Source organism: Cebus imitator, unplaced genomic scaffold (assembly GCF_001604975.1).
Source record: "Cebus imitator isolate Cc_AM_T3 unplaced genomic scaffold, Cebus_imitator-1.0 Scaffold88, whole genome shotgun sequence".
Classification (NCBI taxonomy): Eukaryota; Metazoa; Chordata; class Mammalia; order Primates; family Cebidae; genus Cebus; species Cebus imitator.
In genome coordinates this window covers 6,450,201-6,463,696 of record NW_016107403.1, presented here as the reverse complement: position 1 = coordinate 6,463,696, position 13,496 = coordinate 6,450,201, and the positions used below count along the sequence as shown (strand labels likewise).

Here is a 13,496-nt window from a genome sequence, read left to right as displayed (position 1 = left end):
CCGATCAGTGCCCATGTTTACTTTTTAAAATAAGATCGAAATATGGCAACTACCTTTATAAGTTAAAGAAAACTCAGTTTCACAATAACTTAGTAGCTTGTGCACACATTTGTACCAAAAGCCAGTCAAAACCCTAAAAGTTCTATAATTTTGGTTGTATTATGTATGTATTACATATAACTTGGGCTGTTCTTACTGACTGTGAAAAGATAAAATACTTTTTAACAAGTTTGTTACCTGCAATGTATGAAATATGTTTCCTTTATTTTGATTTCTTGGGCAGACTGAAGGGTAAAATGTCCAAGCTGAAATATCACTGCCAAGCAAGTTCGCTAAACCCAGCTACAGGGGATGCAAAGGGTTTTGACTGACATGCATTCATCTGATCCCTTCCACCATGAAGTCTCTGATGAGGTAGCAAGGCAAAAAAGTTAAATCTTTCTCCCATCTTCTTTGGATTCATTAACATATCATATCCTTGAAGTAACTGCTGCTTCATTGATGGCTCATTTGATTTATCTAGAAGAACCTGAAAAGAAAAAAATTCTTAGCAAAAATAACCAGAAGAAAGAATTCCTAGTTACATGCAGCAATACTAATAATTCTCAAATATTCCAACAAAACAGGGCTCAAAATGTGACTTTTGATTACCTGCCTGAGAATCGTAGAGTACTTATTAAAAATACAGGTGAAACAAACCTAAGGATTTTCATTTTTAACAAATATCCCCAGGGAGTTTGATCTACAGTAAGGTTTAGGTATCTTCAGAAGAACAGTTAGAAAATTCATACCCATAAATGCAGTTTTCTTAACAAAAACGCTATTTGTAAGTCTGAGATGCACAAAACTTACCTGACTAGTTACTAAATCCTACACTACCTGAAAAGACTGGAATACCAAGGATTAGCTATACTACAAGACCATTAAGGCCAGGTGAACTTACTATTTAATTTTTGAAATACTATGAAATTAAAGTATTTAATAACAGTGAAATAAAATAAACCTTACCTTCAGCCGGACATCAATACCCATGTTTTTTAAAAACATGTGTTGTGTTATTGGGCCCAGAGAGGCTACTTTTCCCTGTGCCGTTCTTCGCAAAAAACTGAAGTCCACATCAGCTGTTAGATCTGCCGTTCCTGGGGCAATTAAGACATCATGAAGCTTGTGGCCACAAAACCCCTTGAACATAAAGAAATTAGATTTTTGCCCTTTTATGGTTATCAAGATTAAAGAAATGCTATCATATTAACACATTTTTACATAGCATCTGTTACAAAGGAAAATACGGCCTAAATCTGTGGCTTACAAACTCTTTATGCAAAGCATCCTTTCTTCAAATGAGATACTACATGGAAAACCAAATAGAAAGTACAATATCAGAGTGCCTACTACTACCCTTAATAGTTATTTAATATTCACGTTAATGCTTGAGGTGATGGAATGGAGCTCTCATTAATTCTCTAGGCAAGGAACACTACGCAGGGTTTTACAAAGTATATCTATCAACCATGTAAATCAAAATCACTTGAGATACACCACAAACTACTACACAGCCATAAAAAAAAAGAACTCATGTCCTTTTCAGCAACATAGACACAGTGGAAGGCCATTATCCTAAGTGAATTATGCAGGGACAAAAAACCAAATACCACATGTACATCTCAGTAAGAGCTAAACACTGGGTGCACATGGACATACCGATTGGAACAAACACTGGTGACGACTAGGGGGACTCAGGAGGAGGGGAACAAAGGCTAAAAATCTACCTACTGAGTACTATGCTTGCCACCTGGGTGATGGGCTCACTTGTACCCTAAAGCTCAGTGTCAATTCAATACATCCACGTAACAAGTAACAAACCTGCACATATACCCCCTAAATCTAAAATAAAAGTTGAAATTACTTAAAGATCACCTGAGAATATATTACTGACTCTAACCAGACCCTGGTCAGTCAGAATCCTGGAGGTGAGGCTAGAGAATGACTATTTTCAGCAAACTCTCAGGTTATTTTTAGATACAATAAAGTTAGAAATTAAGAATCACAGACCTAGACAATGACTAAGAGCATTTAGTTAAATATTTTTCAATTAAACTATATTGAATAGAATTGGTCATATTCAAAGATAAGAAAGGATGTGTAGGAACAGTGTAAAAGAATACATCTAGAAAGGGAAAAAAAATGTTGAGAATCTGATAGAAAAAGAATGATTACAATAGGTAGTTTAAATCTGCAAAGTACCAAAATTTTTCTTGCGTGAAGTGGAGGTACAGATGGAAATGTTTAAGAACATGAAGAAAATCTTTGTATGATTCTGCTGCTTATTTGGATTTATGTAAACCTAGGTTCTACAACTAAGGAAGAATGTAAACAATTCAGATCCTGTTCAAAGGAGGGCTGGACAGTAGACTCAGAGTTAGGAGTAAGAACTAGGGTTAAGGAGAATTATAATAATATGAATTAATGTTAACTATAAAATAATGTAATACAACAATACCAGGCACTGTAGAAATCAAAGCTCTTCAATGAGCTTCAGATCTAACACTGAAATTCTGATAAATCATGTTACTGAATTATACATACTCTGAAGGTATCTGTCTTTGTTCCATCATGACCATAATCAGCAACCAGTGCAGCACCTCCAGTTAGTGCAATGCGCTGAGAAAGTTCCTCAATGATAACACCAGCATCAGGACACACTTCAATGTGATCCCTTGTTTCATCATGCTGGTAAAGGAATCATTGCAAGAGTCAAAATGCATCATTCAAAAGAATTACTTCCTTAGGGTTTTTCAGGTTTTTCCTGAGCACTTCTTAGTTTTAATAAAAATAAATTCTTTCTTGAGTATGTTCTCTACATCCAACTTTTCACCTGACTTCCTTTTTATTATACAAAACTCCTTAGTTATTTGATGCTATCCACTTGATTTACAAACACATTTTAATCTCTTTTACAAAAAGGCAAATGCCCTCCCAATCCCCCCAAATGGCCTAGAGCATTATCATTTTATTTAATGTAAAATTACTTTTCTATCACAAATCACATAAATATATGACTCTAGGTTGAAAGCATGGGAAATGGGTTTTTCTCTGCCTAGAACAGTGCCAGGCACATAATACTCAATGAAAAAATTGTGGTGAAAGAACAAAAGAACAAATCCAGTAACACAAAGCAGACCCTATTAAACAAGTATATTATCATGCCCTCTGTTGTGCCAGAAAGTATCCCAGTGATATGCCCTACATCAAGAAACATCGGCTTATAAACTAGTGCCAATGAAACCACTGATTACCCAAGATGTTCACTTATTAACTAAGGGGCCACAGTAAGAGTGTACTAGCTTAAAAAGCAAAATGATGCTAAGTATTAACACTTGTCAACCTGACTAGTATATATGAAATTTCCCCACTTCCTGATCTGATTGAAAATGTGATATTTCTTTCCCTTCATTATGAAAATATACATTAACTTGGGCTCCTTCCTAACACCTTATTATAGAAATGCAGTAATGAACTCCCCTGATGTCTGCCTATGATAACAGGCATAGAGTCAGATGGAGCTGAATCTCAGCTCTTCCTATGCTTACTGGTAGACAAGTAACCTAAACTTTCTGAGTTGTTTTATTTCTTATAGATATTGCAGGTTTGTTTTGAGAATTAAATAACATAATAAACCATTTAGCCCATAGTGCAAACTACTGTGGCTTAACTATGAAAACCATGAAGTCAGCCTCATCAGGTATCAGCTGACATGCTGATCATGCTGACATTCTTACTATCTTAGACAACTCTTCAAGATGACAAGTCGTATTAACATTCATCTCATTCGAGTGAAAGGGAAAATTCACTCCCTCCCTCCTAAGTGAATACTAACCAGGTCAAGAACTAAATGAACTTCCAAGGCCAGGAATTTAGTTCTTGGTAGTTTTATGACTGTCGTTCAGGTAAATTTAGGTTGCCATAGTATGAAAAAATAGGTGTTCACAAGTGTTAAGGCTGATATTTAAATTTACACTTAACAAAGAACACTTAATTCATACATTGAAGTTTAAAAGCTTTTCTGCTTTTAAAACTGATAATTTTTGAGTAGGAAATTCTTAGTTAAGGTCCAGAAAGTAGAAATCATCTTCTGAGCTGGAAAAAAATGACTGAAAAAAAGAGGCAATCTGAAGCCTGGACATTCCTGAGAAGTACAGGGATTTTTTGAACCTTTAAACAAGCCAAGATAGGCTCCTGTGATGATTCCTTGAGATCAACAGAAAGCAGCAGCAATTCTACCATTCTGGCAGAATCAAATTTAGATCTGTGTGGAAGCATGGGAAAAAAGCCACGTTCTAGCCCAAAGAAGGATAACAATAGAAACTACCTAATACACAGTTGTTTTGAGAATTAAATGAGAAAACAGAGTAACACAAAGTACTCAACAAACATTAGCTGTTGTTACTTCACTATGGTCTGTACTACATTGCTTTCACAGACATACACTCATCCTGTGGCAATACCATTACCATTTGACAGGAAGCTGAGGTCAATAGTGAAAGTAAGGGACTTGGCTGAGTAAGCGCTTACTAACTTTCTCTCTTCCTACATCACATGAAGGTCACACACTTAAGAAATGATTTTTAACCCATGCTCCTGACTTTAGCTCCTCTGTACTTTCGGTGTCAATAAAAAGCACCTCATATACTACTAGCAACTCTTCCTTAAAAGAACTCTAGAATAGTAACTCAGAAAATAAGACTGAAGATTCTGTTAGCAGTAAAAGAAACTTAGAAGAAAAAAGCATATTCTTACTTGTATGAAGATTTCCGCTGGGGTGGCAGAAGGCGCCAAAACAAACCTCAGTTTATCAGAAACCTGTGGATCAATGTCAATAAATACTTCTCGCCATCCCTGTGGTGTTTTCTAAACACAAAATAACACATGAAAACAAATTTTTGCAAGTTTGTTCTCCACATTGCTTCTACCAAAAATAATAGCTTTTTCTCCTCTTACCATAAGTAACCAACATTTACAGTGCCCTCACTATTTAAAATTACTTAAATTCATTACTTCATTGCCTTCTAACACAGTAGACTGACAGATGCAAAAGAAACAGTAACAGAGATGAAGCCGTGGAAGATAAGCAAATCAGCAGCATGCAAAGTACCCAAAACAAGGAAACAGACTCAGGAGGAATAGCCAGAAGCTTTATTAACAAATTACTACAGGATCATGAGAGCTGCTCTTCACCTTACAAATTACCAGCACACATACATTATCACCAAATCTTAAAGCTACTCACAGAAGGAATGAAGAAAAATTTTATTTATTTTTTTTGAGACAGGCTGAAGTGCAGTGTTGCAATCTCAGGTCACTGCAACCTCCACCTCCTGGGTTCAAGCGATTCTCCTGCCTCAGCCTCCCAACTAGCTGGGAGTACAGGCACGTGAAACCAAGCCCAGATAATTTTTGTATTTTTAGTAGACACAAGGTTTTGTCATGTTGGCCAGGCTGGTCTCGAATTCCTGACCTCAAGTGATTCACCCACCTTGGCCTCCCAAAGTGCTGAGATTACAGGCATAAACCACCATGCCGAGCCCAAAAAATCTGAATCTAGAATTTTTAAAAATTTGCTAAAATTGGCTGGGTGCAGTGGTACACACCTGTAGTCCCAGCTCCTTGGGACGCTGAGGCAGGATGAACACTTGAGCACTGGAGTTCAAGACCAGCCTGGGCAACATAGCAATACCCTATCTTTTTAAAAAAAAATTTTTTAATTAAAAATAAAAATAAAATTTTAAAAAGGCCAGGCACAGTGGCTCAAGTCTCTAATCCCAGCACTTTGGGAGGCCAAGGCGAGCAGATCACAAGGTCAAGAGATCGAGACCATCCTGGTCAACGTGGTAAAACCCCGTCTCTACTAAAAATACAAAAATTAGCTGGGCAGGGTGGTACACACCTGTAGTCTGAGGCTGAGGCAGGAAAATTGCCTTAACCCAGGACACGGAGGTTGCAGTAAGCCAAGATCGCGCCACTGCACTCCAGCCTGGCGACAGAGCGAGACTGCCTCAAAAAAAAAAAAAAAAAAGTTTGCTCAAGTAAATCCTTCATTGCACTACAGCCAGTCACCATCTTACCATCTTTCATTCCCTTACTATATCTTAGAAGAATTAAGAATTCTTAATAATTATCCTAGAATTTAAAATTCTCTTTAATATTTCATTTTTGCTTTTCAATTATTTATGTGTATCAAAATTCCAAATAATAGTTAAAAATAACCTCAACAAGTAATGTTTGTATACCGAATAAACACCATAAATATTGGCAACACAACACCTATTGTATTCAATTACAGACATGACCTTTTCCCCCCCTCAATACCTGAAACTTATGCACAGGAAGAACATCAAAAAATTCATGTGCAAGATAAAAGCTGTGTCCTATTTAAAAAGAGGAAAAGAATTAATATTTCCACATTTTACAGGAATTAATTCTTTTGAACATTAACTGTAAAAAAGAAAATGCCTCCTTCCTCCATAATCATCACTACCACAGAATTATCTACCTCTTCATGGAAAATTTACACTGCAGAACATACAAAAGAACAATTATGACTGTTCTTATCTTATACATAAATGGGGTCAGAGAATGGAAATACCTGAAATATCAGTTAAATCTTTTATTCATCACTAGGCTTGAAGGAAATTGAAGGAAAACAGAACTCAGATCTGTTGGTTGGAAGGGAATTTGATTTCATAAAATCAGGCTTCACAGCCAGAGAAGGCTGAGGCCAGGAATGGCTTGAAGTCCCTTGTCCAAGATCGTACCCCCACTTTAGCTTTGAGTCAGGATTCATCAGTATTCCTGACTAGTGCAGGGATTTTACCTCATAGTTTGCCTGTCTTTAGGCAAGAAAGAATTTTTTTAAAATTCAGTAACTAAACTGAACCCACCTACTAACCCTGCTTCCATCAGCCCCAGCTGCCTTGGGCTGCTCCATCATCAGTCCTATGCTAGCTACAGGGAAATACACAAAAGTACAATGGAGATTTATATTTTGTTTGGGATTCTACAAAACTACATGAAATAAACTGCTAGTTAATGTCAGGCAATTTGATTTTCTATTATGATGCTCTTTTCTAGAAAAAAATAGGCTACTCTCTATGGATAAGGAACTTGGCAGCAGTACCTCATAATCTGTTATATTGCTGTAAAAAGTTATGATCCCATCACTACTGTGAAGGTTGTGATCAAAATTCTTTCATTAATCCATGTAAAAGTAATTACCTTTTGGAACATCACGCAGATCTCGGTACCAGGAAATTGGAATCCCAGACTTAGTGACACCTTTCATATACACTGGGGATTCAGCATTTCGCTCTAATGGGACCTTCTCTTCAGTCAGTGTCAATGCTTGAACCTCACTTAATTTTTGGCTCACCTCTACCAGATGTACTGAAATGTCACAGTTTTTCAGCACAGATCCAAGTTGACTGAACACCTAAATACCAAAAGAAGAAAAAAAGTGGGCAAAATACAATGTGTTAAGTAGGTTTTAAGTTTCCTAATCATTAACATCAATGATTTAGTCATGTCACAATAGAAGTAATATTTCAGAGAGATTTGTTCCTTACCGAAGCCACTCTCCAGCAGTCTGCAAGAATCATAACCTATTAGTTATTAAGCATAATCTAAAGAAATGAACAATGCACAATTTGGTTTCCTAATGATAAATTATGATTAACAAATGAAAATAAAAGATTTGGCATCTGATAAAAATAATGATTCAGATTATGAAGTCTAAAAAAAGATCAAGAAAATAAAATGTAGATAGACTTGATTTGAAACGCCTCTAAGTCTAGGAAATAACCTCATCTTTGAGATAAGAACTCTAACCTCAAAGAACCAAATCTGAATGGCACTGAAAACCTGACAGCTTAACTCAGGGGTCTGTCACATATTCCATTTTTATTTAGCTACACATTTTTTCACTGTTGTAAACATGCAAGGGAAAAAGGAAAATGCTAATATTTTACCAATCTTTTCAGGCTAAAAATAGCAAAAGCATAAAATGTGTCAATGTTATTTTTCATTTGAATGTAATTTTTACTGGTGATCTGCCTCCAATTAATACTTCTGAGATATGAATACGCACATACAGACTGATAATATGAACAAGATGACTTTTCCAAATTTAGTTTGAGATCAAAATACACATGGAAAAACTTCCCAGGAGAAATTTTCAGAAGGTAAGATCAACAATAAAACAGGTCATACAATATAAGAAACTTTGATGTTAGTAAATACTTTTTAGGCTATTTGCTTTACATCCCTTTAAATTCTTTGGCTTTTAAGAGTTCTTATGACTCAGTCTGGAAAAGCATTCTTTATACTTTTAAGGGCTCTGGAGTTGACTTTTAAAGTACTTGAACAAGAAAGTATTATTTGAGGCCCTTATTCATTATTTTATATTCAAATGACCTTGCTGAAAAACATAAAGCCCTAGAAATTTAAATTTGTGATGTTGTTTTCTTTCTTCAGCCAAATAATCAAGATTCTTGTTTGTCATATGTTTATATATTTTTTAAATCCTTCAAGTCCTAATTTAAAGCAAAAACCATAAAGCATCAAGAAATTTAGATTTATATTATGTTTTGTTTTGAGACAGGGTCTCACTTTGTCACTCAGAGGCATAATAGCATATGAGCATGGGAGCTCACTGCTGCTCAAGCTCCTGGGCTCAAGCAGTCCTCCCATTTCAGCCCCGCCGAAGCAGCTTTAACTGCAGATGCATACTACTATGCCTGGCTAATTTTTCTTTTTTTTTTTTTTATAGAAATGAGCTTTCCCCATGTTGCTCAGGCAGGTCTTGAACTTTGGGAGTCTGGAGCCTCGGACTCCTAAAGTGCTGGAATTACAGGTACGGACCACCACACCCAGCCATGTTTTGTACATTGAATTGCCAGGTACATATAAAATAAATTCAAAAAGACTAATGAGTTTCAAAATACTAAAACTACAAAAGTTTAATAAGATACACTATTACTTATCAGGTACTACAAACAACTGTCTTCCTTTTTAATATTTTTATAAAATACTACATAGACTGAAAGAAAGAATGATACAGGAAAGAATATCCACCATCTGGTTAAAGAAATGAGACATGGCCTATCTCTAAAGCCCCTGTGGACTCCCTCTACCCTTGGGAGTCACCACGATTCTGAATCTTGAGTTAATAATACCCAGACTTTTCTTTATAAATGTTACTAAATATATTTGTAGCACTAAATATATATTGTTTAATGTAGACTATTTTTTGGATTGCATATAAATACAATCATACCATATGAACTCTTTTGCAAATTGCTACTTTCATACATCTTGTTTCATGTTGAATATTGTTATATTCTGCTGTGATTGCATGCATTCTTGTAGCACTTGGTACTCCACTGTATGACTATACCACAATTAACTGACTCATTTATCCATCTGATAGGCATTTGTGTTGTTTCGGCTTTCCACTATTTTATCACAATGCTGCTATCTTCTTGTAAGTCTCTCCTGGTACACATAACACTAGTTTCTCTAGGGTTTATCACTAGCAGTAAAATTGCTGGGTCATACAATATAAGAAACTTTGATGTTAGTAGATAATGGCCAACAGCTTTTCAAAATGGTTGTAGAAGGCGGGGCGTGATAGCTCACACCTATAATCCCAGCACTCTGGGAGGCCGAGGCAGGCAGACTACTTAAGGCCAGGAGTTCAAGACCAGCCTGGCCAACATGGTAAAACACCTTCTCTACTAAAAATACAAAAATTAGCTGGGTGTGGTGGCCCACATCTGTTATCCCAGCCACTCAGGAGGCTGAGGCACAAGAATCGCTTGAACCTGGGAGACAGGTTGCAGTGAGCCAAAATCATACCACTGCACTCCAACCTGATTAACAGAGCAAGACTCTGTCTCAAACAAAACAAAACAAAAAAAAGGCGCCTACCTCAGCCTCCCAAAGTGCTGGATTACAGACATGAGCCACCGGGCTCGGCCTAAACTTTTTATATAATTAAAAACTTTCCTTCCTGAGCAAACAAATACACTCTCCCATAATGTCTTCTAAATGTTTCCTATTTTTAGCTTTCATATTCTCCCCTCCACTCCACTTTTTAAGCTTACAGACAATAGAAAGTAATGTCTGATTACACTATTCTGACATATTAGCTGAGAAATATGAAATTAAGGAACTGAAAACCAATGAAATCAGCATAGTTTGTACACTCAGAAGTACTAAAATTCACTTATATGAGACAAAGACATTCTTTTATTACCTACCCTCAAAACATCTCCCATGAGGGTACCCCTTCCTGGGCCCAGTTCCACCAGCTGGAAAGCTGTGCTTTTTCCAGTGGCCATCCATTCACTAATGAACCATATTCCTAGTAGCTATGACAAGGAAAAAAAAACACATATTAAAGTATTCTAAAGTATAAAAGTATACCACAATATAAAATTCCACATAAATACGCACTATATTACAAAAAGCAAAACGTGTACAACCATATGTATGTTATTTAATACATACATGTCCTATGTAAAAGACATAGGAACTTCCTGGGACTATATCATAACATACACCATTTAGGAAGATTAATAGGAAAAAATAAGGCAGCCTCTGCTATAAAAGGTCCATGACATAGATAAGAGGATATCACTAGCAGAAAGGTATTAATATTTGAAAGCAAATAAACAGATGAAATGTGATCATGCCATTTCTTCATATGATTTACACAATTACATGGCTCTTATATAACTAATGCTTTTCAATACCCACATTCTACTTCCTCTTGTACACCATTTCCTATTTCTAAATTCATAGAAGGTACTTATGTAGAAATGAACTAGAATTCTGTTTGTTAAAGGAAGACTTGGCCGGTCACGGTGGCTGGCCTGTAATCCCAACACTTTGGGAGGCTGAGGCGGGCAGATCACCTGAGGTCAGGAGTTCGAGACCAGCCTGACCAATATGGAGAAACCCCATCTCTAGTAAAAATACAAAATTAGCCAGGCATGTACCATGCCTGTAATCCCAGCTACTGAGGAGGCTGAGGCAGGAGAATCCCTTGAACTCATGAGGCGGAAGGTTGCAGTGTGCCAAGATCACGTCATTGCACTCCAGCCTGGGCAACATAAGCAAAACTCTGTCTCAATAAATAAATAAATAAAAGAAGACTTTTACTGTAGCTATGGCCAAAATCATGACTGGGAGCTTTAGAGCTTATCTTAATTCCACTAATTCTTCAGTGCTCTTTTTTATCTTTTCTCTCTTCCTTCTTGGGCATTCTCTACTTCTTTATTCACCTTTCCTTTTGTCTCTCTTCCTTCTTCCATTCTCTGGTATCATCTGATTCTCTTTTTTCCATCCTCTTTATGATCCCCTCTTTTCCTTCTCTTTCTCTTGGTCCCTCTTACTTCTCCATTTCCCTTCCTACAGTGAAGTATAAACTTTTCAATTACTCTACCATTGTCTTCCCCTCCATTGCCTCTCTATTCCCTCGGTACATAGACTACTATAAAAACTTTTGATGAATCACAAAAAAGCTGTAGAACACGTCTATAGAATAATACAATTTTATCTACTCTCAAATGTTTGTAGTAGCTTCATTCATACTTCACATTGAATATTACCTCTCCAAAGATCTGACTTATTTCAGGTGAAGTAATGAAATCTCCTTTTTCACCTAGCATGTCACGGTGCACGTAATAACCCTGAGTAAAAAGAGAAAACAGAGAAAAAAAATTAATTTTCAAATAAGGCTTTTTAAAACACCCCTCCAAAATCTTAAATAATGTAAAAGTGAAATAATTATTTAGTAAGAAAGTTCTCTCCTCTAAATAAGCAAGGGAAACACGTTGTCTTTACCCAAATTTTACAAAGTGATAGTCATTTTACAAAACTAGTATAAAAACAATTACACCTTGACCGTAAAGGTAGAAGTCACGTAACGTCCATCTCTGCACTCCACACCCTTCCTCCCCTCCCCACTCCCACACGCAACACGGTAAGACCCTACCGACTCCTCCAGCCTCCTCTCCAAATTCTAACACTTTCTGTCTCGCATAAGAGCTCTGCCTGCTGCTGATGTTCTGTTTCTTGATTTGGGTACTGGTTACACGAGAGCTTTTGCTTTGCGAAAATTCACTGAGCTATAAACTTGTGATTTATGAACTTTTCCACATGAATATTATAGCTACAGAAAAAGGGTTTTTTTAATTAGCCTTGCTTGTCCAGATGTCCATGCCACTGCGAATCCTCATCCTTCTCCCTTTTCATCTCTCCCTAAGTCTTATACTCATCCTCTGAATCTGCTCAAATGCCACCTTGTTGACCTCCTCTGGCCCTCCAACCTAAGGCCAAATCCAGCGCCATCTTTGCTGAGCTTATTTGTCTATGTTCTTCACCACAAAGTATTGTTGTTTGCCGAAGAAGATCATGCCTTACTTATCTTCATATCCCAAGTTTTAGCATGATGCCTAACCTTCAAGAAACACTCAAGAGTTGTGTTTAAAATTTCCTATGCTTTTAAAGCTCCTATTCTACCACCTAACCACAGGTGACATGGGCCTCGGCCTCACTCAGGAATTAAAGAATATTATAAAATACAACTTCCTCAGCTTCCCAATCCCACCTGGCCTCCACCTAATCCCATCTGTTCCTGGGGACTCAAAGAATGAAATGCCTTCCCCTTCTCCTCTTATCCAAACCTAATCCCTCCACCTGTGCTCTGGACTGCTATTCCTCATACAACTCCCATGGATCCTGTTAATCATCCCCCTCTCTCTGCCAGCTTCAACTTTCCCCCTTCAGCATTCAAAATAAATCAAGTCACTCCTATCTTTAAAAAAAGTTTTTCATTCTATACATCTCTCCTTCTAGGCTTTCTACTTCCATTCACAAGGAAACATGATAGGGATATTTACCCTTATTTATTATGAACCACCCTGGTAGTCCAGGGAAGCCTATAGGCCCCTTCACAGAGTGCTTCTAAATGCATAGAACTACAAAACAAATATCTGAAAAAATGTATCACACTTTTTTTTTTTAATGTGATACATATACTTCTTTACTAGTGCATTAAAAAACATAATCAGGCTGGGCACAGTGGCTCACGCCTATAATCCCCACACCTTGGGAAGCCAAGACAGGCAGATCACATAAGGCCAGGAGTTCAAGACCAGTCTGGCCAACAAGGCAAAACTCCATCTCTACTGAAAATAGAAAAAACCTAGCCAGGTGTGGAAGCATATAGGCACAAGAATCCTTTGAACCCAGGAGGAGGAGGCTGCACTGAGCTGAGATCACACCACTGCACTCCAGCCTGGGCGACAGAGTGAGACTCTGTCTCAAAAAAAAAACCAAACAGGCCGGGCGTGGTGGCTCACACCTGTAATCCAAGCACTTTGGAGGCCAAGGCGGGCGGATCACCTGAGGTCAGGAGTTCAAGACCAGCCTGACCA

The 13,496-nt window shown here is 37.2% G+C and overlaps 1 protein-coding gene across 3 annotated transcripts in view; it reads right to left on the bottom strand.

Moving 5' to 3' along the window:
* Positions 1-238: 238 nt before the first annotated feature.
* Positions 239-13,496, bottom strand: part of NDUFAF7 (NADH:ubiquinone oxidoreductase complex assembly factor 7) — a 15,463-nt gene continuing 2,205 nt past the window's right edge. For all 3 annotated transcript variants that reach the window (XM_017534901.2, XM_017534902.2, XM_017534903.2), the window contains 8 exons: positions 11,667-11,747; positions 10,314-10,424; positions 7,273-7,486; positions 6,367-6,425; positions 4,798-4,908; positions 2,587-2,730; positions 1,009-1,182; positions 239-529 (listed from right to left, as the gene is read on the bottom strand). In XM_017534901.2, coding sequence (XP_017390390.1) covers positions 314-529; positions 1,009-1,182; positions 2,587-2,730; positions 4,798-4,908; positions 6,367-6,425; positions 7,273-7,486; positions 10,314-10,424; positions 11,667-11,747 — 1,110 coding nt within the window. In that variant the 3' untranslated portion in view covers positions 239-313. The remainder of the gene's footprint in view (positions 530-1,008; positions 1,183-2,586; positions 2,731-4,797; positions 4,909-6,366; positions 6,426-7,272; positions 7,487-10,313; positions 10,425-11,666; positions 11,748-13,496) is intronic.